Below are 26,250 nucleotides of genomic sequence, written 5' to 3' on the forward strand. Positions count from 1 at the left end.
CACAAGACGCGTCAATCGCCCGCGAGCCGTTTCCTTCTTCTGCTAGGTAGATGCTCTTTCATACGTAGCACCCCACTGCATAGCTGCACATACGTACTGTAAATATGCCGCTTAAATACTGCCTTACTCGTATCAATATTCTTTACTGCAGGATGTTACTCATAATAAGGCATATGAGGAATGTATTACTACTTGGATCATCGTGTGTGAGCGGCGTGCCAGTTGCTGTAACTACTTAGCAGCGAGTGAATACACAACTCGTGCAAGCATGACGAACGCGGGCCGACTTTGGATTATGAGAAGCCAAGAGTGCGGGTTTTCAAGCCTAATTTTTGTAGTTCTATCAGCGGCATCATAGGTGTACAGAGAACAACACATTAGTCTACATCACTGCTTTTGTATTTCCAGCTGTGTGGTTTCTTAAGCATACACTAAAATGTAAACAGGTATAATATAGTTTGTGGCTTTGCTTCGTAACTGGCTTCTTTTGTAAACCTTGAGCGAGTACTGCAATACGTAAAATGCAGCAAAACCGATGAAAAAAATGTTTATTTTGATTGACAGATGATAAAAACACCATTGTGCGAAAGAGATGCATTTCTTCCTCTTTATGTTTGTTTTCGTAGGTCCAGGTTTAGCTGAACATATTCGTATGCAATCGTCGGCGATTTGTAGGGGCCAATCCATTTGTTACAAAATGAATTAAATTTTCGCAATACCTGAAGAAGGAGCATTTCAATTGTTTTATTAGTTTTAACACAATAAATTATCATAAATGTTCGCACTTGTTATTCCGAAAAAAACGGTTAACTCATACTTCACCGACGCTCCCGACAAACTATGTTGGTGTGATTTGCGCCAGTGAAAATGTTTTTTCGCATGTATATAACCTTTAGGTCTTATTACGACAATTAATTTAAAAAGAAGTTACGCAACCATTAAACTGCACCTGCATGAGGTATTAGGAAAGTAACAACTATTTTGCAACAGCTAACCTGGCCCGTTTAAACTACGGGCTATCGAACACGATTATTTTCACCTAATCCTCCGGCGATGCAAGCAAAGGGAAAATGGCAGAAATGATGCTGATGTTACTGCTACCGCATGTTTCTATTTTCTATGTAAATAAACAATTTGATCATCATTTTTGCCCACATTCACTAAAACGTTCCAAGCCAAGTAAAGTATGAACAAAAAACAAAACTGTACTTTTACTACGGTTCGCGTGGCGACACGAACGGCTTGCAATGACGATTTATATTGACGCCAGCGTCGATTTCCCCTTCGTATATGCAAGAAAATCTATACTTCCTACGTTAGCTTTACTCCTTCCAAAAGGATGTCAGAAAACTGCACGGCATTGTGAAGTCAGAGCCCAGTTTTCTCCTATGCGTAGTTAAAAAAAACATAGTTTCGCCGTTACCCGATGTAGCTAGTAGGAGATGAGTTCCCTGTTAGTCACAAGTGTGTTTCGCACAATGCACGGCTGAAACGTGCCAGGTATTTTTACGCTACGACTGCCGCTTCATCGGCTTTTAAGAACATATTGGTAGCGTGTCTTGCAGGGGCGAATATATAGCCTGTAAATAAAAAAAAAATGTAATTGGCTTTTTAATTCTTTCGTGGAGTGGGCTACGGACGACATTTATATTTTTATGAGAGCGCCACTTTAAATATACTGGTTGTCTATGAATCAACATTAGTAATATAACACCTCGCGCAGTCTTTTTTTTATTCCAAATAACTAATACAGCCGAATACGTATTTGGGGAAGGCAACGTCTGTTCCTAAAAATGGTCAATGAGGCAAGGATTGTGCTTTTATTATATCGCCGCGAACCATGTATGGGTTTTGTTTATTCATTGTTCGTTTTTACTGCCGGGCCACGCCCGGCTGTGTTATCTGCGTGCCAAACAAAGCGCGTCTTACAGTCTTTACTTTTATGCCGCACGGGCTATCACATTCAAATAAGCAAACTGTTTCGCCGTAACGTCGCTAGCCTAGAAAAATCGTCTCTGACCTACAATCTTCTGGATGTGAATCGACGGTTCCAGAAACACTCGCGCCGAATGATAAAAAGCCTGCACAGCAGACGCCTCGGCATTCGATTCTACGACGCTCGCCGACGCAAGTCTCTTTGTTGACCGCTGCTTCGCCACCCCTGGATTCTCTTGAGTTGTTAGGGGAGCACGAAATCGCTCCAATAAACTTGTTTCTCCTTCAAGACAACTGCGTCGTCCTTGGCTTCGTGACATCTGGTAGAGGTGCGGGGTACTAAGCCTTTATGCTCTCTACGACATCTGGAAGCCGCCAAGCAAGCCCAACCAGAGAAAGCCGCCGACTGCAATGATTGCTACCCGAGTTCGGTCTTCTGCCAGAATGACCCAAGAAACGGAACGCTGCCAATCATCCTGCACGACGTCGCCAATCATCCTGAAGCAGCCCCGAGAACCGCCATCCTTCCGGGGAGCTCCCGCTGAAGACCCCGAAGAATGGTTGGATAAGCTGTAGCGCGTCCGCAACTTCAACAGGTGGGACGACGAAGAAACTTGCCGGCATGTCTTCTTTTACTTAGAAGATGCTGCTCGAACTTGGTTCGAAAACCATGAGAGCTCGTTGACCGACTGGACTCAATTCTAAAGGGAGTTCCTGAAGACCTTCACTACCATGTTGAGAAAAGAGCGAGCTGCGCTTTTGCTTGAAACTCGAACGCAGCACCCGAACGAGGGGATCGTGTTTTTCGTTGAGGAGATGAAGCGACTTTTTTCGCCGTGCCGACCCTGAAATGACCGAAGAAAAGAAGCTCAGGTGTCCAATGCGAGGAGTGACGCAAGAGCTTTTTGGTTATCTAGTCCGTAACCCTCCGAAGACAGTGGCGGAATTCGCGTCTGAGGCGGCCGCGGTGGAGAAAACGCTAGAAATTCGAACGAGGCAGTACGACCGCCCAGTCAACACACTGTTCTCGGAGACCATTGGTGCCGCAACTGTAAGCTCCGATACATTGCGCGAGATCATCCGAGCAGTGGTCAAGGAGGAGCTTCAGAAGCTTTTTCCAACGACGCCGCAACCTCAAGTGGCTTCCCTGACTGACGTCATCCGAGAAGAGGTTCAACAGGCGCTGGGGACTTCTACGCCTACAGAAGCACCCCGTCAACCCCAAGCGATGACCTACTCCGCAGTTCTTCGTCAACCCCGCCCTGCTCCAACCCGTCGTCAAGAGGGCGAGCCATACCGCCGTCCAATGCCACCCGCCCGATGCTTTGTAGACCAATACCAGACGTCAAGGAAGACCGACGTGTGGCGAACGCCCGATAATCGCCCGCTGTGCTACCACTGCGGAGAGGCCGACCACATCTACCGTCGCTGTCTCTACAAGAGGCTCGGTTTGCGAGGGTTCTACGTCGACGCCCCACGCCCCCGATACGGCCAGCACCCTGCTGATATCGAAGAATACCTCTCCAACACCAACCGAGGACCAGCCCGCTTCAACCGTTCACCGTCGCCTTACCCGTATCAGTCACCACCGAACCGCCGCAGCACTGTTGACTTCTCACGTGGAAGGTCCCCCAGCCCTAGCGGGGGAAACTAAATCAGCAACTTCTGGAGGTAAAGTTGCACAACGGCGGAAAAATGAAAACCCTCCAACGACGCAGCGACTAGCTGAAGACCATGATTCAAGACATGCCCCGACCCGGACGACCCAATCTAACCCTGACATAACTGCCGACCACGACGACAGCAAAACGGCGCGACGTGCACCCGACATCACCGAACCTGCCGATGAGAATACAACGAAGACCACGACGCACAGTGCCCGACCGTCAACACGCAGAAGCCGAGATACGACGCCACGACGCACCCGGAACTCGAAGAAGGCAGCGTCCGACGTTCAGCTGTCCATCGACGGCTTTGAAGTAGTCGCCCTCATAGACAAGGGCGCCGACTACTCGGTCAAGAGCGGACCTTTTGCGTCTAAGCTGAAGAACGTTATGACCAGATGGGATGGTCCGCACATTCGCACAGCAGGAGGCCACCTCGTGACGCCTAGTGGAACGTGCACATCGCGCGTCACCATAGACGGCACAACGTACCCTGCGACGTTCGTCATTTCGCCTAACTGCTCTCGCGACGTAATTTTTTGAATGGATTTTTTGACGGACAACCGTGCAATAATTGATCTACAGACCAAGTTCATAACTTTTTCCTCCGATCACTCCATGACGCCGGAACCGAACCCCGAACACCGTGCTGCTTTAAGGATCGCCGATGATCATGTCACACTGCCACCCCGCGCAAGCTTGATGATCACCGTCCACTGAGAAGATGTTGTTCTTGACGTCGACGCTATCGTGGAGAGTGGCCAAAGGTTGCTCCTCGACAGCGGTGTCTCCGTTGCAAGAGGCATTGCGCGCTTTACGCAACTCCAATCACAAGTTTTGGTCACTAATTTCAGCGAGGAATACCGGCATTTAAACAGGGGCGCTGCAATTGCGTACCTCAAAGAAACGCAACAAACAAGTGACGTGAGCGCGGTTGCCGACTTTGAACACGCACCCGAAGAGACCTTCAAGCTTCCGAATCCCTTCGACGTGAATCTGGCGTTACCGCAAGAAGAACGGAAGAAATTATTGGATTTGCTGCATCGTTATAGAGAGTGTTTTTCGTCGAACTCAAAACTACGTCAGACAACTCTGGCGACGCACCAAATAACAGCCGAAGATGGAGCCCGACCTACCCGACAGTCACCGTACCGCGTCTCTTCACACGAGCGGGAAGCCACCCGGACTCAGGTCGACGACATGCTCCGCGACGACATTATACAGCCGTAGATAAGCCCCTGGGCTGCCCCGTCGTACTCGTGAAAAAAAAAGACGGCACATTAAGATTCTGCGTTGACTACCGGCGACTGAACAAAATCACCAAAAAGGACTTGTACCCCCTTCCCCGAATCGACGACGCCCTCGACCACCTGTGCCACGCGAAGTACTTCTCATCGATGGATCTGAATACCGGTTACTGGCAAATTGAAGTGGACGAGAGAGACCGAGAGAAGACTGCATTTATAAACCCGGACGGCCTATACGAGTTCAAGGTGATGCCGTTCGGGTTGTGCGCGGCGCCGGCAACGATTCAGCGAGCCATGGACACGGTGCTAGCTGGCCTGAAGTGGCACACCTGCCTCGTATACCTCGAAGATGTTGTGGTACTCTCCCAGACTTTCGACGAACACCTTTCAAGGTTGCAGTCTGTAGTCGAGGCCATCCGTACGTCGGGGTTAACTCTGAAGCCTGAAAAGTGCCGCTTCGCGTACAAGGAGCTCAGGTTTTTGGGACATGTCGTCAACGCCGCGGGAATCCGGCCTGATCCGGCAAAAACTTCCGCCATAGCGAACTTCCCAAGACCGAAAGATAACAAGGGCGTGCGGAGATTTCTCGGTCTATGCGCATACTACAGGCGCTTCGTCACAATCTTCGCCCGCATTGCAGAGCCACTCACTCGCTTGACGAAAGATAGCACCCCTTTCAGCTGGGAAAATGCCCAAGAAACAGCATTCTGCGAGCTGCAACAATGCCTGCAAAGCCCCCCTGTGCTCAGGCATTTTGACGAAAACGCCGAAACGGAAATGCATACTGACGCCAGTGATATAGGCTTGGGTGCCGTCCTCATACAAAAGGAAAGCGGGTGCGAGAAAGTAATCGCCTAAGCCATCCATGCTCTGTCCAAGGAAAAAAGAAACTACTCAGCCCATGAGAAAGAGTGCCTCGCGATTATATGGGCCATTTCAAAATTTCGCCCATACGTGTATGGAAGATCATTCAAGGTTGTGACAGACCACCATGCGCTGTGTTGGCTCGCCAATTTGAAGGACCCCTCTGGCCGTTTTGGTAGATGGAGCTTGCGCCTGCAAGATTTCAACGCTACAGTAGTCTATAAATCCGGGAGGAAACACTCCGATGCCGAATGCCTGCTCCGTGCCCTCGTCGACACCCCACCACAAGACTCCGATGAAGACAGCGCGTTCTTCGGAGTCGTGACTGAGAGATACCTGGCCGCCCAGCAGCGTGCCGACCCCGATCCATGCGTCATGATCGACTACCTCCAAGGATGCAACATCGCCGTGCCCAGGGCCTTAAAACGCAACTTACCTGCATTCAGCCTGAAAAACTCCGTCCTCGTGAAGATGAATTTCAGCACCGGAACGAGAACAAAATATCTTCTTTTGATCCCGGCAGATCTTTGTGACGAAATTTTGGAAGCGTGCCACGAGGACCCGTCTTCCGGACATCTCGGCACAGCTCGCACAATTGGGAAAATCAAGGCGAAGTACTATTGGCCCCACCTTGTATCCGACATCACCCACTACGCCCGGAGCTGCCGTGACTGCCAGAGACGAAAAAGGCCACCGAAGATTCCCGCCGGACTTCTGCAACCGATCGGAGTCCCATCTAGACCCTTCCAACAGATTGCAATGGACCTTCTGGGCCCGTTCCCTACATCCTGATCCGAGAACAAGTGGATCGTTGTAGCGACAGACTACATGACGCGCTACGCAGAGACCACCGCACTTCCGAGGGGGACTGCACAAGAAGTCGCAAAGTTCTTCATAAGCCAAATTGTGCTGCGACATTGAGCCCCGGAAATCCTAATCACGGACCGCGGAACGGCCTTTACTGCGGAGCTGATGCAAGGGATATTACGCTACAGCAACACGGATCACCGAAGAACGACGGTGTACCACTCCCAAACGAACGGACTAACGGAACGCCTGAACAAGACAATCGCGGATATGCTGTCAATGTACGTCGATGTTGAACATAAGACTTGGGACGAAGTGCTACCGTACGTCACCTTTGCGTACAACACGGCTATCCAGGAAACTACGCAGATGACGCCGTTGCAGCTTGTCTACGGAAGACGGCTGACTACAATGCTCGACGCCATGCTTCCGCACGTAGAAGACGACGACATCAACGCCGACGTCCTAGGATACCTTCAACGTGTGGAGGAGGCCCGCCAACTGGCTCGAGTTCGTACAACGGGCCAGCAGCTGGTGTATGCCGGGTGGTACAACCTCCGACGCCGAGACGCCGAGTACCACCCTGGGGTTCGTGTTTGGGTTTGGACTCCCATCCGTGGACGCGGACAAAGTGAGAAGCTTCTGCGACGGTATTTCGGACGCTACCAGATTCTACGACATGTCGGCCAACTTACCTATGAGGTGATCCCCGATGGCGATTCCGGAACATCACGACGACGCACGCGGCCCGAAGTCGTCCACGTAGTTCGCTTGAAACCTTACTATGCAAGATGACTGACTTTTTTTTTTTGTTCATTCGGACTGTGTTTTATTTTAGCATCGGGTCGATGCACTCTTAGAGGGGGGGTAATGCCGCGAACCATGTAAGGATTTGTTTATTTATTGTTTGTTTTTACTGTCGGGCCACGCCCGGCTGTGTTATCTGCGTTCCAAACGAAGCGCGTCTTACATTCTTTACTTTTATGCCGCACGGGCTATCACATTCAGATAAGCAGACTGTTTCGCCCTAACGTCACTAGCCCAGAATTATCTTCTGTAATCTACAATGTTATGTATGTGAATCGGCGTTTCTAGAAACACTTGCGCCGAAAGATAAAAGCCTGCAGAGCAGACGCCGCGGCACTCATTCGACGACACTCGCCTGTGCTAGTCACTTTGTTGACCGCTGCTTCGGCGCCTCTGTATTCTTTTGAGTTGTTAGGGGAGCACAAGTTCGCTCCAATAAACTTGTTTCTCCTTCAAAACAACTGCGTCGTCCTTGGCTTCGTGACAATATTTTGTAGTTATAAAAAAAAGTGACTGCAGTACGCCAGCAAGGGCGATTACCACAGTTGATGTTGTGAAACCCTTTGCAGTAATTGTTTTTGATAGCAAAGACGAATCATCGAACAAAATACTTCTCGAAAAGAAAGCTTAGAGTCTAAGAAATCTACATTCAGGAAAAATAGAACGAAAGATCGCGAATCGATGTTACTGCTGCAAGTGAGAACACTGGCAGTCCTATGTCGATTTGTTGCAGCCGAAGATTAAGCAAATCATTCTCGACAAGCGATACTCGTTTGCACAAGGGTATTAAGTAGCGTACCTCCAATGCTTTGCGATGTAGCCTGAGGACTGGTCAGTATTAAACCAATTGGGTAACAGTTTTCAGCAGACGATGGTTCTCAAAATTTGTGTATGGGGTTTTTCAGCATTGCGTGAATTGAATTGAATGGAATTGAAAGGCGGTAAAAGCTTTATTGAGACCCTTCACGCTTGAGCTTCCCTCCGCTCTGCTGGCGACTACAATTTTATGTATTTCGAAAGTACCCCATACTATTGGCATCTCCTGTTCAACATCCCGCGCCAGGCATGGGCCGGGCGAGAACAGTGAAGTATTTTTAATCGCCAGATTCCCTTTGGTTTTAGACATTAAAAGAAACTTTCCGATACGTTCGGGTGTACAATTCCGGTTGCAAACTGTCACAAAACGTAACTGCGTTTATTCAAAAGGTCATGCCTACTTCTCAGTATCTTGAGTTCTCTAAGGACGCCTAAAGAAAACGTGACGTTACTAGAATGACCGCAAAAAGGACCAGCGCCATTATGCTCGGAATTTTATCGTGCACAACCTTTTATATACGATGAAACCGAGGTGGTAAACTGATTTTGCAAACGGCTCGCTTATGTGCTACAAAATGCATATTCTCCAGATTGCCTTATACCGCACTTTGTTGTTTGTTGAATGTTTAAGATTTCGCATGATGATCTAGTTTGGTCTACGAACGACGAGAATCTTCTCATGCGAGTCTTAGTTTGGTGAATAAGCCTATTCAGAGTTTCATGTATATAAAAGCTACAGTCTTTTTATTGTCCGTGACGCGACTCACTGCATGGTTTTTGCTTATGCCTACGTTGTGCGAAGGCGCTCAAATTTGTTACGTATTGTTATTCTCCGCGACCTTCTCTAAAACAAGTGTTCATAGATAAGCGGCCGCTTTGCTACCTATTATTGCAGGTCGTGGTAATACGGCCACTTTAGTAAACAGATTATTGTATTCGAGCCAAACAGATGCCTGACGGAGAATTCTTACTTCAGGCTTCTTCTTTGATCACAAATTGTAAAGACTAAGATACTGCCCCTAACCTTATACGGACCACTTTGTTTCACAATAAACTTTTTCTGAGATATCCCAATTAAAAAATAAGGTGTTTAATAATCATTAGGATTTAACTGAGACCTTCAGTGGTTGCGAATATCATACAATGTAATACCTGTGGACACAAAAAAGAAACCTTGCTGCACGTTTGAGACACAACGTATGTAAATAGCAGAATGTAGTACACTTTTTTAGAATATGTAGTAATTAATATTAGCAAAACAGCTGGAAAACTCCACCTCTTTAAAATGTTTAAACGGTTATCAAAAAACAGCCTATAGCTAAGTCGGAGAAACAAAAAGATGCTTAAGCTCTGTTTGAAGAGCTTATGTTGCCTAATTGGATGTCAAACGTTTTGATAATTATGCGAATCAACGATAATGTAGCACAATCTTCCCCAGCTGTTGTGTTTCTCAACGCTTTTGCTTTTCAGAATTTATATCAATGCTGTTTTTTTCTAGTCAATCCAACCAGCCACATTTTAGTCATTGCGCATTCTAAACCTTCCATTGCCAAAGCAGTGCTCGCTCGTGGCCACATAACAGCCACCGCGGAGTGAACGGAAGGTGTAAACAACCTGATAGTGGCACCTAGAATTTGGAGAGACTTGCTTCCTTCTGTAGCTTGCTTGATCATTGTAGCTAACTATTTTTCTGCACAGAGCAAATAGCTCGCATTGGTGCCTTAGAACCTCCTGGAAACATAGCTTTCTCCTAAAACACTCCTTTCATCTTGTAGGTGTGCAAGAATGTGGCCTCAAATGAATATTAAGGCTAGCAAATTATGTTTTTATGACGAACCCCTGTCTAACAAAACTGTTTATATGCCTACCGTGCTGCTGGACCACATGTCGACTTCCATCACTTGTTGCATAGAGACTTTCAATATCTCAAGTGCGGAAAGCAGTCCAGGTATGGTTCCATGGGAAGCAGCCTTTGTGAAGCCTGCCCCTAGAAAACAGTGCGCGAGGATTGTTAAAAAAAATGCAACCAATGAGAACCTGCGAGGTACGTCCAGCCCGAAGCGTGCCGGGCTAACTATGAAGCATCTGCTGGGCTTAAAACCATCCGAAACCATTTCGTATTGTCACGTTCCATCTGCGATTTGAATTAACCACCCCATTCTACAGTCCGCCAACTCCACAAGCCCCGCCACCATATTTATCAGTTAGGTAAATGAACTGGTGAACAAAATGCTTGACGCGCTTGTCACGATTGAATATTATCAACAAATACTATCCCGCTTCACCAGCAACACTGCCACAAAAACAGAATGAATTACCGCACATAACATACGACATCTTCATAGACACCCTCTACTCATACTTACCCTCTTCAAAAAACCATTGCGGAGAAGGCACCCTTCCACCTTTTTGGCACCGTGATGACGTCCACCTCACCCCAAATGCGAGAAAGCCCACACTTATGACAATCTTCAGCCCCTTGTCCTGACCTTATACCTACGCACCGTTTCGAGCACTTCACACATTGCTCTTGTATAGTGTTCCTGGATGACAATACCATTGGCTCTAACATTATATTTGGGTTACAAGCGCTGCCATCCACCCATCATGTATGTGCCTGTGCCATTGAGATAAAATCATAACTTAAGCCAAGCCTAGAGGTTCTTCACACTGGCGTTATATGTACATGGTATTCGAGCGACATCACGCTTGGCGCAATCGTTCAATGCCGCAAAACTTCCATTTGCTGGGCGGAAACATTCAGCTTAGCCTAGACACTTCCAATGGTACCATAACCCCTTCAATTATTCAACTCGAAAGTTATGCTGTCTCAATCCCCTCAAAAAGACCCTCCTTCCGCGATACGATGCTTCAACCACACATATCCCCATTTTTATGAGAGCCCGCCTTTCATCCACCCCTATTGGTGCACACGCGTTCGAAATTTGGAATCTTATGTTCAGGACAAGCGTTGTATAATCGTGGAAGCACCGAGACATTCTCATACCGGCGACGGTTTTCGACTTCACTAAACTTCAGCCACGCGCTTACCCTTGTTCCTTCTTAAATTTACGCTCCTCTTTGATAGAGCATCCCTACCCGCACCTTACCCAGAGAAAACCAGAAATACGTCTTCTATAATCACTTTTTTACCGTTTCTGCCGTGTTTTCGTACCTATCTTTTCTGTGGTGTTTCAAAGTTTTAAAACAATGAACTTTGAATGGAATAATTGTTCAATAATACCTGCCGCGTGACGTCTGATCTTGACTGCACGTGATTACACTTCCACACCCCCAGTGGAGAACCCTGACTCTTAGAAAAACTGTAGCTTGCGCCAATCTGCTTGGTGACATCGTTCGCGCCAGAAGACCAAGAAACCAAATTGCGGATAAACTCTCGTACACGGTTGAGCACCACAGGAAATGTTTGAAATATTTTCCGCAGAACAAAAAGAAACGAAAGTGAAAAAAGCGACGCGAACGTGATGGTGCAGCAAAGGTGTTAATCAGGAGGTTTTCGCCTGCAACCTTGCTCAGCAGAGTTGAGGGCCCAAACAGTTTTACTATTGCAGGCAATTTTGTCGACACAACATGGCCTTTTTGGCACCCTCCACTACCCTAGTTTCGTTCCGACACATGAGCGTCGAGTTAGTCACCAACTCCTAATTTATGACCCCCTGCACCCATTCCTTAGCGCAGAACCGGGGTGCGGTTGGGGGTGACTACAAAGCTTGGTACGTTAGAAGACGTTACAAGGTTAATTCTCCCAAACATTTGGCCATACAGCTGCCTGTCTTGCTCCGTACCAAATACCACAAAATCAGGAAATTCGTACATACTCTACACTTCACTTCTCCCCGCTGGCGCGAGGTTTGACTTCCGAATTTGCTTTATAAGTATTAACAGAAACATACAGTTTATAGCACAAATATTTTTCAAATCGGTCGATTTGAACCTTACATTATTGGCAGCTTTTTAAACCGTATGATTCTTTCGCGTGCCCCTCAAACGCCAAGAATTTCTTCAAAAATGCATATTCAGCGAACTGAACTCCTTTTATCGTACAATAGCGCAAACCGATATAATTGGTGCGAGGAAACTCTAAAAATGAGAACAATCAAAAAGCAAACAATCGAAATTATGAAACGAAAGTAAGGGAGGGAGCAATATGCACGTTGTGCACTTGCTGACACAACAAAGACAAAAATTCGTCGGAACGTTTAATGTCCGCGTGCTTGGAAGGTGAAAGCCTTCGAATACAAAAAGCGAAGACTTGCGCGGAGTGGTGAGGGCCGTGGTCCAGGGCTAGTAATTATTTCCCTCTTAAGATTGTGGCAGTAAAAGCAAGTTGACCGGAAAGCATAATATAAAAATAAGGCGGTTATCGGCCGTGCACCATAGATCCTGCATTTGCAGAGTTGGCTAGGGTGCAGGGCCTTACCTTCGGCGGCCCTGTGTGAATGGCATTCTAGCCGTCTTTGGCAACCTAACCGTAGATTCAGCATAAGTGAGAATTACTTGATAGCAAGCGCCTTCTGGCCATGCTTTGGCAACCTGTTCTTTGATATGGCAGCGCGCTAGAAGTGTCAGCACGACAAATTACGGAGTTGTCGCGCTGGCATGCCTAAAAACCAAGTGCCAAAGCATTTTTGTGGCACCAAAATATTTAGTTAAATATCTGGGCAGTAGCGACGAAGCTAACACTTCCAACCTAGTGTTAGTTTCCAAAGTTTCCAACCCAGTATCTTGCAACGTTTATAACCCCTTCACCGAGTGTTACCTGTAAAACAGTCAAAACCCACACATTCTTTTTACTCATGTGTTGCTGGATGCTGTCCTTGCAAACAGGGGGCGGGAGCTGATCAAGCTTCCAAGAGGTGCTATTTTTTCGCCCCCTCACGTACTACTTGGAACATGAAATAAAGATTATTATTATTATATTGCGCAAATGTTTTCTACAGTTTTTTACTAGTCCGGCCAAGTGGACGCAATATTTTAGATCTGAGCAAAGCATCGACAGGGTATCACATTGAGATCTTCTCTATAAACCTAATCCACTTAATATCCCGCATTTTCTAATAAAATGGATTGTCTTATATCTTTAACATAGGAAATAATTTGTTCATGTAGGTGGTCACGTTTCAGATCTTGGATCAGTTAACTCCGGGGTGCCTCAAATAAGTGTTCTGGGGCGTTTATTATTTCTGGTAAACATAAATGGCATAACTTTTTGCGTCCATGAAAGCGTTCGTATAAGTTGATTAGCGGGCTATTGTATTTTGTACAGAGATGTTTAATCAACTCATGACCAAATGACCCTTAACGACAGTCTGAATTCAATATCTAATTGGTGCGACTTTTTGAAAAAGCAGCTTAACCATACCAAAACAGTTAGCCCGCATAACTAATAAAAAAGCCCCCTTATGTTCAATTACTCAGTAAAGGGTGTAGAAATTTCACACCAATTCTTTTAAATATCTGGGTATAACGTTTACAAATAACCTAACCTGGTCCATCCATATCGAAAAAATCTGTGCATCAACTTGGCGAAAACTCGGCTTCTTGCTACCGAAACTGAAAAGATCCCCCTCTCATGTTAAACTTCTCGCATATAATACGCTATTTAGGCCTCGCCTCGAATGCGAGTGCATCGTTTTGGACCCATACACTAAAAACGTCATTAAAATTTGAACAAATCAAGAGGCTGGCAGTCCGGTTCCTATATAATCGTTATCGCTGACATGACTGGCCATCCACCTTAATGGAAACAAAGAACATCATGACTCTACAGAGCACCCGAAAAATAACAAGACCATAATTTCTTTATCAGCTCTGGAACCGTCAACTTGCCCTTGACGCCGCTCGTTATCTTCATCTTTTCCCCCAGACCCAATAGGACCTATCACCCTGGTAAATTCACATGGATGTTCGCACGCGCGAACAAATTTAAACATGCTTTCTTCCTCCGTACCTTAAGTGATTGGAATGCCTTGGCGGCCGAAACCTTCTTAAAAAATAATGTTCTTCACTTGATTTACCAGCTCGTGGAATAAAACGTAACACCGCCTACACCGCGTGCTAGGTTTTTCATTGCCAGTTGTATAAGATCTGTGTTACTGTCTATGATCATTGCTCCTTTGCGTCGCTTTATTTTTTATTTTTTTCTGTCTTGTTACCTACATGCTTATGAGCAATATATATGAATACTGGATTTATACACCTGTTCGTGTTGTGTTTTTTTTATTGTTCATCGCTTAATTTTTAGCTTTCAAATCTTATTCTTTTTTTTTCTATCTATCCTTTCTTTCTCTTTGTTTACAACAGGTTTTCCTCACGGGTGCCTAAACAAACCACTCCTACTCTGACCTCCTGAGGCCTCCAGTATTGTATATATAAATACTAAAATAATTCTACGTTATGATTTTTATGGCTAAATAATGGGGACTTGCAAGACCAATGCCAGCCGTTCTAAACGTGTCGTACGGTTCTACCTACGCAAAGTCTTGTTGAAATATTTTAGTAACTTCTGGCCGAAAGGCTGATAAAATCAAGGGAGAGACAGATGAAATAATTTTCTAGAGACTTTGATGTTTTCTTTCTTATTACGTGCATTGTAATGTTATTGGGGTGGGCTTCAAGTGTGTGCTTCACGCGCACTGCTACGTAAAGGCACCTACGCAGGGGCAATCCATCTTTTGCGCAAGGGAGCCAATGTGCCTTCCGCAGCAATTTTCACTAAAGAACATGTAGGTGTATCTACACAACACAACGTATGTATGGACGCGGTGTCGTTGCACACCGTGCAGCAGACTGTACCGTCTCTATGTGTCCCCCAGACTTGCTGCGTATGTACTGCGCGCTGCGGTGCTAGCTAAACGATCTCGGTAAACGATCTCCGCTATTGCGGCGGAAGTTGGCAGGAGAGGGGAATATAAATAAAGGTTTTTACCAACTAAAGCAGGAGAGGGAAGAAAGAGGAATGAAAGCGATAGTGCGGCTGTAGTGACGAGATTATTCTTTCCCGGGAACGCCAGGATCAGCACCGCTGTTTTATAAGAGTTTACAAGCATGAAGCTGAATGTAACTTTTTTAACCACCAGACACACGCAATGTTTTGCATTTAAGTAGTGCAAGAAAGACTATAGTCTTTAAAAATATGTGACATGCCACAAAATATCACGAAGCAATTCACTTTGCGGGGCGGCTATTAGGGACATTTTGTGCAACACACTCTTCACGAGCTGTTGAAAGCATTATTTGGCTACTCACTGAAGTCTTCGTATACGGGATGTGCAACGAAATCCAGGTGGATGCGGCTGAAGCAGCCTAAGCCTTTACCCAAAGTCACGGATACTCTGTTTGGGTCTGCGGCACTATCTTGCAGCACGATGCATACGCCGCCACACACCTGCGAAAAGCAAATGGCACTTTAACCTCCATCGGTCGTTTTTGCAAACAGATAATTCTGTAACAATCTACAAGGCTGAAATCTTGCACTGTGCCAGAAAACGTTTTTCGCAGTAGCGGAAATGAGGACCCGGAAACGTTGGTTTATATGAAAACCATAATGTTCTGCAAAACTCCTACAACACCCTACACTTCGACAATTCAATGTACCGGTTACGAAGTAAAAAAAAAATCTTAACAGAGACACTGTACCCTCCGACTATTTCCAGACCTACGTTTTTTCAGTTTTCAAAGTGCGGATACAGCTTTCTAGACATGGCTAGAAAATCGTGCGATTGTGAGCACAGTTTTAAACGCGTGCATAGTTACAACCAACCTTTGTATCCGTGTTTATGCCAGCAATCGGTGTTGCAGATGAATGGGCTGCTTTACTCGTCTTTCTGCTTCGTGGGTAATAGATAATCAAATACACTTCTTACTGTCTCATCGCACGTGTAATTGGCACACATTGCATAATTCTACCTACTTCTGAATTTTGTGCACGTTGATTGTTTGATTGTGGGGGTTTCACGCGCCGACGCAACGCAGGCGATGAGGCGCGCCGTAGTGGAGGGCTTTAGATTAATTTTGACCACCTGGGGATCTTTAACGTGCGCCGAAATCTCGTGCACACGGGCGTTTTTGCTTTTCGTCTCCATCAGAAAAGCGGCCGCCGCAAATTTTGTGCACGTCAGCGAAAGAAAAATTATAAATATTTGAATGGGCGTGCATAACAGTAATGCTTCGATGGGCATTGTTAAAAAAATATGTCAAATCAACTAAGTCCTAGTCCGCGCCCTGCACAAAAAGGTCATTTGATTTGTTCCTAAACGCTAAAAAATAAAATTTGACATTTTGTTCGGATGTTTCTTTGATAAGTTTGCATATGTATGTGCAATTCTACAACGTATGGAGCTTTCATTGTTTTATCATGTGGTACTGGTTTTGGCACCTATGATGGTTTATTTACAGCACAAGCTTTGCAAGGATTTTGTAGAAAAGTGTGTTAAAAATCGAGATATCAATGCGCGCTTTTAATTTAACAAATGTTTTGATGCCATCACTGCAAGGAACATTTATGATCGGTGGATTTGCATTCACAGCTACTGAGAAGGCGCGAGCGAAATTTGTTCTTGGGATTTTCTATAGAATGTGGCTATGTTTCTGTATGCTGAACGAATGTGTTGGCGGTAGGTTTTATTGAGTGCAACAATATTACCCGTCACTGGATCAGCGTGGCAACCTGGTTTTAGAATTATTTTGCCCCATAGACAATCTTCCTTTATCAACTTCAAGAAGTGCTTAATAAGTACTGACACTTTATGCATTGCAGAAGGTGCCCATCAAAATGTAGTCTTTCCAAATTTTCGAAATAGCTCCATCACTTTGTTAGGACGTGGTGCAGCAGTTATCATCGTTTGGTGTACATTTGGGACTATGTAATGTATTCTCTAAAAACAAGTTTTAACGAACAGTTGCCCTTTTGTACGTGCACAAATTTACATATTACCCGACTGAACTCCATTTCTCGGCTGGTGTTTTCGCGATATGTCTGAGGTCGCTTCGATCGCTAAGATGATCGAGCTTATTATTTTGGACTATTCTAGCTGCTGGCTTTTGATCGGCTAAGTCCGCAAATGGTGCTTTTTAACGACGTCAATATAGCAGTCTCTACTATCCTCACTGTCTGGGTTTGGTGGACCCTGCTAAAATAAGTTGCGGGGGATTGGCGTAGGGTGCTCTTTGCGGGCGAGGCACGGACACTGAAAGTGGTCAACTTTTATGAGGATACAAAAAGCACGGCATCCACCAGTACTGGAGAACTTGTGACTGCAGGAGAAGCTGCAAAAACATTTTGACATCTCAAGTATCAGTTAGAAACAATACGTTTTTATTGTTGTTTTACTGAGTGCAACTTGTTCCATTAGACTTAGCGATCTCAATCTTAGGTATATTTGTTTTTTTTTTGTTGAATATCTGGTTTCTAGCTTTCTAGACAGCTTTGCTAGAGCTTCTTGAAATATGAAACTTCATATTTGCTAATTATTTGTTCCAACTTTTAGCAGGTTGTATTTTTTAAAGTTCCAATTGACTCGCCTCCGGCGTATACTGTCATTACACTTTCTACATCTTTCCTTTGCAATCAAGGAAGATAATTCTCTTTAAAATGGTTGAGCTACTAGTTCGAGTATATATTCAAACCACTTTTGGAATTTCATTCAAATCTTGAGCTCCGCATTTGTTAGAGTGATGGCTTCAATGCCGTTAATATTATCAAAAAGGCATAAATGTGCTATCGCTGGCTTCAACTGAATACTTAACAGCAAGAAATGTAGGCTTAATGCGCTCATTTATGAAGAGTTTTTTCTTAACTCAGTACGGTAGAATAATAATAGCACGCACACCTGTCATTAGGGCAGTGAAATAATTTGAACATTGGCGGGTGCAGAATAGAGCACTGCACGGGCCTGATTTTAAGGCCCGAGCCCGGCCAGAGCGCGCTTTGTGCAGACCGAGCCCGACCCGGGCCCGGGCTGCAAATTTTTTTCGCCTAGGGAGGGCCCGCATTTGTGCGACCAGGCCCAGTCTTAGACGCTGAAGAAAATTTGTTTATTGTATTTGGTCGAGTTTCTTTGTAGCGGGAAATCAAACTGAGCATCTAGTCTGTACAAGCACGTCCTGAATTGAAACGCAAAAAAATAACGTTTAAAAGTGCACGTAGTTTAGCTTCGTCTGCAGTTCACGCCACATGGACGTAATAATAGCTCGTATTCTTACACGAGAGACACCATCACCTTTGATGACCAGACTCTTGGCAACTTCACGTGGTTGTCTAGGTCACAAGTTGGTAATAATAAAATTTCTTGCTCCCCATTTGAATCCACGAGTATGAGCGTGCGTTCAAATATTTTCCCTGGTGTGGTTGTTAAGCGGTGGCGCTTCTCTAGCACGCGAGTTTAATTTCCAGCCACGGCAGCCGCATTTAGATTGGTTCGACATCTAAAACACACGTACATAGACGTAGGTGCACAGCTCCGGGGTGGCTTAATTAATTCCTTCCCCGCTAGAGCATCCCTTGTAACCGTATCTTTGATATGTTATACACCAAAATATAAAATCTTGTTGCAGTACATGAAATGTCATTAGAGTTACAGTATATTGACTATCAGCCCTAAAAAAACATGTTTTTAAAACAATGTGTACAACTGACATCAAGAAGCGCGTAAAAGTAAAAGAATATCCATTTTTATGCTCTTTTCTACACTTCACGCCGGATCTACTAACGGCGGGCTTATGAATTGAAGCCCGAACCCGGACCGGGCCCGTGGCATCGAACACGAGCCCGGCCCGGGCCCGCGGCACTGAGCCCGGGCCCGGCCCAGGCCCGCCAATAATCGATTTCAGACAACCGGGCCCGGCCCGTGGGCCGGGTCGGGGCCGGGCTTACGGGCCGGCCCGGGCCCGTGCAGTGCTCTAGTACAGATTATCACTGCATCCGAACACGGCCACAGCAGCCACTCTGTTTCCGGAGGTGGTACCTTATTTTGTGGGGAAAGGCAAGCTGTTCTGCAGTTATGGTACAGACACGCTGCTCGCAACATTCTGCGATATGTTCAAGGATTGCTGGCGAAGGCGCGCTAAGTATAAACTCAATGAGTAGTTTGAGTGGTAAGAGTCGATTGCTATTTTTCGGCTCGGGTTAAGGTTACTCCTACGACTCCTAGGGACCTTCTACAATAGCTGTGCTGTAATTTTATAGTTTCAGCGAACATGAAACTATACAATCAAAATCAAATACCTAAACGTGCGTCTTTGGCGCTAAGGATGCCGCCGGTGACCACTGTATTAAAAATTCGCATTCTCGAGGACGTAAGAGTAAAACTGTGAACTTCTGCGTCATAAAATCTTTACACTTTCTGTGAGGTAAAATTTTGCTATAGAATACTGTAACCAATAGAGCGCCACGACGGGTAATACGGTTCTATTTCCACTCAGGCTGAATAGTTAAAACCTTTTAAAAAACAGAGGCAAAGATTTAGCTACAAACAGCTATCACAGGAACCGCATGAAGGTTTAATCGCAACCGACGGAAAGAACTTGAAGGTATACCTGATATTAGAAGTGTCTGTTAAGGGACATACCTAGAGCAAAATCTATCATCAAAAATGCAATTCATTACAGCATACTACTCAGCAGTGATGTGCCGCCGGATCTCTGCGTAAACTCCCGCTTTTACTTTATAGTGGCCGCTACAGGTAGTTTTCCCTATTGGAAGACAGTGGCAGCTGTTACGGAATCTTCGCATAGAGGAGTACCTTTTCGCAAGACTGAGAAAGAGCCCACTTAGCCAACCTCTGTTTTCTTATAAAAAACATTGGCAAGCAACGGAGGTAAACCAGGCTGCACTAGACAAGCACCAGTCGTGACGTCTGGGCAAATCAATAAGCTTGCACCTTAAATGATGGTATTTTTATACCAAGGTTTTACATAATCATTAGTATCCTATACCTACCCCACATCTGCAGCCTGTCGCCAAGGCACGCGTATTGTTGTTTTTATTTGCATTATTCGATATTTCACATTGCTCACTTCGTAAACAACAGGCATTTTATGTTTTGTTGCACATTTAATGCAATTCCGGATACACTGATGATGATTCTGATTCTACGGTTTAACGCGCCGACGCAACGCAGGCGATGAGGTGCGCCGTAGTGGAGGGTTCCGGATTAATTTTGACCACCTGGGGATCTTTAGCGTGCGCCGAAATCTCGTACACACGGGCGTTTTTGCTTTTCGCCTCCATCAGAAAAGCGACCGCCGCGGCCGGGAAACGAACCCGCGACCTCGTGCTCAGCAGCGCAACGCTTCCGGATACACTGCCCCTAGCTTTAAATGCGACAGTTCCCGCCAAACGGCGTGGCGTGAAGTGCGAGTGCAGCCCAAAACAACGTCGTCCTTTTAAACATTTTCATTGTTTAACATAAAGTAACTTAGGTGAACCAAACGCGACAAAATGATATCATGCGTTGGACTTAAAATCCCGTTTGGGGCCGCAAAAAATCTCTAGGTCTTGTGAACAAATGAAAAACAAATGCGGCACATGACTTTACGTAAGCATTCTGCCATTATAAAAAATAATATTGCATGAACAGAATTTTCTTCTTTTTCTTAATATTGTTTGTTTATTAGCTGTCTTTGATACAGCTCTAGCAGGTAAGGCAAGATGCAGTTAAAAAATGTTTGCACATCGGATAGCTTGGCTTAATATGCCGTCGATAATGTCGGCATTCTGGCGAACTGGCAATGTACCACGACCTCTTATATCCTCTCCAACGCCTTATTCTGTTGCCTTTCTTTCTGGTTCTATCCTAACAGGTAAACTAATGTTAGCGCCAATAAATTTATCAACTCGCGTCTGTACCGCTCGTACGCAACCGGTTTCGTTTCTTTTTGCTGCACCCTCCCTGAAAAGGCTCGAAAAGAAGTTTTGTATTTACTTTCATCTGTCGTGTTTTATACAACGCTTTATCGCGCTGTTTATTGGTAACCAAAAGCCAATCTTACACAAAAATGCTAAAACCAGTTAGCGACCGATGTTTTGCCTGAAAATTGCGTAATATTTTATTTTTGAAGAAATGTTGACATGTACGAGACATGCCAGCAGTCTGAACAGTACTGAAATGGCTTTCTTTGATATTCCTCATGCCGAGCGTTCTTTAGAATGTTTGGTGTTCGGGTGATCCGACTGAGAGGGACACCAAGATGTTCGCTTTGAGGCACCCCAAAACGTTATCGCATTTAAAGAGCGAGGGCACATACGCACTTGGTATCACTTGCGATCGTGAAATGTGTAATGCCCAAATGAACACCGGGAAGTGCTCGTTTCACTTTAGCACGGCGAACACTTGTGTCTTTAGTGTTGCTGTAGAGTTTCCGTGAACCGTGGGAGCGAATTATTGATAGCTGCCGAATGCCGCAACCGCATCTACAACTCCACTATCGGCTTTTAGTTGGCGTTTTTTAACTAAGCTGTATTTACTTTGATTTTATCATTGCGAATGATGCTGTGGTGCCCTGGAACACATTGAAGTAAATTGGCACTTGTACCTCGGTTACAGAAGCAAAAGCCAACAGCAAACTTCGCCCCTTTTTTCTCAAACTGATTGTTTATTGCGTTTTGACAAGCAATCAGATTACGAAGCAAAAATATCCATTCTACAAACAGTGAAAAAGTAGTAACCCTAACATTTACACCTCCATTATATTTGGTGCCAACAAGAGACTCATGTTTAATACATACATCTCTCTTACATTGCCAGAAATCAATAAATCACGCTCTGGCGATGACTGCAAATATTACACTGGTGTAAAATATTGCACTTTTGTTTTATACCTTAAAATCATAGTCTGTGTACCTCAAGCAAAGTTAAAAATCGGAACTTTGCTCGAGGCGAAACTTCAAAATGATATTTTTATGAACACATTCAATTCAGGCCCGTTATATGAGGCGCTATTAATCATAATGTGCAAGCATATTCAATTTACGTTAGCCTCCTTGCGTAGCTAACAAAACTGCGGTTGAGAGATTGACTTTGCTTAGTTTTTCAGATAATTGCTGTTTCAGGTAAATGATCACAAGTTGAAAGTTGTCTGTCTGCTCACATCTGCCTCCGCATTGTAGCCATCTTCGTTCGCAAGTTTTAGGTTTCCTTCACCACGGATATCATCCACCAGCTTCACCAGGGCTCCGGGCACAAGCTTGGGCACCTGAAAGCGCAAAGTAAGTTGGAACTAAAAAAACGTGCGAATTCTTTATTTCGACTTAGAATACCACAACTGATACATTTGTATACTTCAAGTTTGTAATGGTAAATTTGGAGACACAAGATGCACACAAATCTCGTTACTACGAACCCCACATTCACGAATTTCTTAAATTTTCTTCGAAATCACCGCCGGACTGTGTATATTTTCAACGTAAAAATACTTCAGAACTATGAATTTCACTATAGCGCATATTTCGTAATGACGCATGAGTTTTTTTTTCTCTTTACAGCTGAGGAACTCCAGTATTACGAATTCGGCTAAAGTGAGAGCGCCACAACTCGTCGTCCTTCTTTACTATCTTCTTTACCGTCGTTGTCCGGTCGTCCTTCTTTACCGTCATTGTCCAAGTCGCACTCTTTTTTTTAATCACTGTTTCTTTGTGTGTTCCCCCAAGCGCGGTAGCTCTCACCCTCACCTAGTTGCGCGCCCATTGCTTGGGACACCACATAGGTGTAGTTTAATGTACAGTAGCCTAGCCAGCAAAGCTGCCCTTGCCTCTTTTCTCCCTCAATGCTTTGGGTGGGAGTCGGAGGCCGGCCGGTGCGTGCTCGTTATTCCCGCTATTCACGTGTGGCGGCAGCTATTTTTTTGTTGTGAGTGACCTTGCTGTGAAGTTTGTGCCAGATACAACGATGAATACCACTAGCGGTACAGCCAAGAAGCGAAAGCAGTCATCGTCACGACGCGAACGAAGAAGTGTGTGTGTCACAGAAAACAGAAGTAGATGATGTAGTATCGAAAATTGATGTTTTCGTGCACATGAACGACGTCCACACGTTCCTCGCTCGGTTCAAAGCTGTACCAGATAAGGTATTGCGCAAAGTGGAATCCATCGTGCCTGCTGCACTCGCCTTATGGAAACAAGTGACCAGGTAGAATACTGCTGCTTTAAAATGAGTGCAACATCTTGATTTGGGAGTTTGTCTACACACGTGCACACTGCCAAGGTACGTCATTTTCACTCCTAGGTTTGAGCACTGGCTTAAAACCGCAGGTTTATCTATACAACAATATTTTGAAACATCCATCGACTTAAGTGCTGCCGCGTGATTCGTTATATCGAGGTTTCGCTGTATGCTTTTTTAGAGCACACAACTCAGGAAATGTTTATTCCTAGATTTGAATAAACGCACATATGCTCAAACAGTGTCGTAAATAGTTGTTGAACCTTTATTTCCCGGAGGACAGGCAGATATATGTCGAAGGCGGTGATGGCGGCGATTGATGGCGGTGAAGGAATGATGGCGGTGATTGGGCAGGCTCTGTGTATAATATCATGTAGTATAACTTTTTTTTTAAATAAGACGTTGCAGTGTAGACATTGTGGTGCCGAAACCCAAAAGAAAATCATAACTGTGAGTGGTCCAATACACATTGATTTCGTCTGCATCGTTGAGTGATAACACTCAGCTTTCACGCCGAGTTTTTCAGTGTACTTGCCACGGTATTAACCACGTGATTCTCATTACGGAAAGTTTTCTATTTGTTATTGTTGTCAAGCACCAAAGTTTGCCGTAAACGTATTATTAAATATGTGTTATGCACAAAACGGTACTTCTATTGTTTAGAGCGAAGCTGTCTAGGAAATTGTAATTTTTCATCTCCGCAGTTTAAAATACCAAAAACTTGCCGAGAAATTTTCCACACGAATTCAACACTCAGCAAGACGGGTGTTGTGTTTATTATGTCAACGCAACAAACTTATTGCCAGAAGGGTGTAAAGCTAGAAATAATGATGTTGGAAACCAAAAAAAAAGGGCGCAAAGAAAAAGGGTGCAAGGAAGAGTGTGTAAGGAAAGACCACCAACTAAAGAGTAAGGGTGTGAAAGACGACCAATTTTCGCAGTATTTAATACTGGATTATACGAGGGGGCTGAACATTTTATACCAGCCTAGGAATGTTTTGTAGCTCAGGATCTTTAAAACAATGTGAATTGGCATAATTTGTTGCCAGCGGAGTTGTTTAAGTTTGAGCCAGGTTTTGTAGCGTTTGCAAAAAAATATCAAGAAAAAGACTTGCGCCGCCACTAAAGCGTTCGGCACCGCAGATACGGCATTATGACAGCGAAGCCGGCTTTCGATCCTTTTCGAGTATAAGCTAAAGGGACGCATGCGTATGCGTACCTTTTCAATAATATTTTAAAGGTAACAGTTTTTTGGGGGGGAAAGCAAAACACAAAAAAATGCCGCAGCTAGCCCTAGTGGTGCAATGGTGGAGAAACAGCGGAGGTAGAATCAGCCCAACTTGTTTCCCCCTTGGATGCGCTGTCAATGTGGGGGACACACCAATAGCCGTTTTGTTATTTCAAATGTTCAAATTGACCTTTCACGTGACAAAGCTAAACTCGGGCCATGAGGTGTAACGTATATGGAAACGAGCGATGATTGCAGACCAACAATTTCTTGTTTGCTTTTGAACAATTATTAGGAAGTAGCGAGGACAGTATGAGGAGACGTCTTGTATTTCTAAGTGAAATTATCCATGCATGCATGCCCTAATCAATCAAGAGCTGAATAAATTTTGCACAACCTTTCAGCCCCCTACGAAAAACCAAGGGCGTTGATTTTGTCAACACCCTCATCTTCGCACAACAATGGCGTAGAGATACGAATAACGGTGTTGAGATCCAAGAAAAAAGAGTGTAATTGCCTCCCAACACCTGTTATGAACTTCGGATAAACGGTTTTTGGCCAAAAAGGGTGCAAAAAAGTTTAGTGTGCGGAGAACGCAATATTCGTTTTCTTGCCTACATTATCCGCGCAAGGGTTCTGGTCATATTTCACATTGCCTTTCTGGCACAATGCTATGTCAACTGCACAAGCGGACTCGTAAGTTTGAACTACTTAAGTTTTTGAGAATAATTGAAACAAAGGAGGTTTTTGCTGTTACTTAGAGCTTTTGTACCGACATAGGAATTTTACTGCACTAGTTTAGTGAAGGATGTTCTATTCTTTTGAGTATTTTTTCGGACACTTTTATGGCGAATCCACAGTAAAAGGTTAGTCCTTGTAACAGAAAATAAAGTGGTGGTCCCGAAGAGGGTCGCAATTATTTCAAAGCTTCTACACAACACCGCAAACAAGCGTAGTGTAAACGTCAACTACACGCTCCCCTGATGATAAACTTTATTTACCTCTTTCAAGTGCACCGATAAATTGCTCAGTGCCTTTCTATAATTCATGTGGTTCATCTAAAACGTTGCGCTTTTCATGCAGGTCTCAATACACTTACGTAATATGAATACAATACACACATAAACTCATTGATTATTACTTTAATCAGGAGTTTTCACGGTTGTATCGGTTAAGTTAGCTTTATCGGAGCCACAACTGCCTACTTCGCGGTTTTCCACATACCACCTGCATTCAAAAATCGAAGTAGAGGAGGTGGAACGCGGAGGAGAAGAACTAAATGTAATTAATGTCGAACTCAATGGTGCAGGATCGTGAGGGCAAGAGGGTATTGGGACGGTGATGGACGAAATCTTCTTTGCCATAAACGAAATGTTTTGTGTTCAATTTTTGCAGGGCTTCTGGAATGATGTTTCGGTTGGTGTTTTCTCCCGTCCTCCTTGAAGGGGTACCGGGACCACATCTTGGTCGATGTCTGTCCCACCTGAACAAGCGAACACCATTAGTTGCCCCTTTATGTCTTCAGGGGAGGGAAGACTTGTGAACGCGCAGCCAGGCTTCATGCGCTCATATATGACGCTCCCGTTTGACTGGTGGGAGATGATAAACGGACACTGAAGTGGTTTGTAAACATTGCGGTTTTCCGAGCGCACATTGTAGCCTGGAGTCTGTAGGGCATGTTTCGCCCGCTCTCGCTGCGTTCA

At 44.8% G+C, this 26,250-nt stretch overlaps 1 protein-coding gene across 4 annotated transcripts in view; it reads right to left on the reverse strand.

Annotated features, from left to right (window-relative positions):
* The window catches only part of LOC144147094 (uncharacterized), a 228,279-nt gene that overhangs the window by 190,899 nt on the left and 11,130 nt on the right, over positions 1-26,250 (reverse strand). For all 4 annotated transcript variants that reach the window (XM_077679144.1, XM_077679143.1, XM_077679146.1 and 1 more), the window contains exons 4-6: positions 22,250-22,354; positions 15,410-15,548; positions 10,009-10,127 (exon numbers count right to left, since the gene is read on the reverse strand). In XM_077679144.1, the coding sequence (XP_077535270.1) occupies positions 10,009-10,127; positions 15,410-15,548; positions 22,250-22,354 (363 nt within the window). The remainder of the gene's footprint in view (positions 1-10,008; positions 10,128-15,409; positions 15,549-22,249; positions 22,355-26,250) is intronic.

The sequence above is a fragment of the Haemaphysalis longicornis genome, unplaced genomic scaffold (assembly GCF_048455015.1).
Source record: "Haemaphysalis longicornis isolate Haplotype H1 unplaced genomic scaffold, Haemaphysalis longicornis Haplotype H1 scaffold_7, whole genome shotgun sequence".
Lineage (NCBI taxonomy): Eukaryota > Metazoa > Arthropoda > Arachnida > Ixodida > Ixodidae > Haemaphysalis > Haemaphysalis longicornis.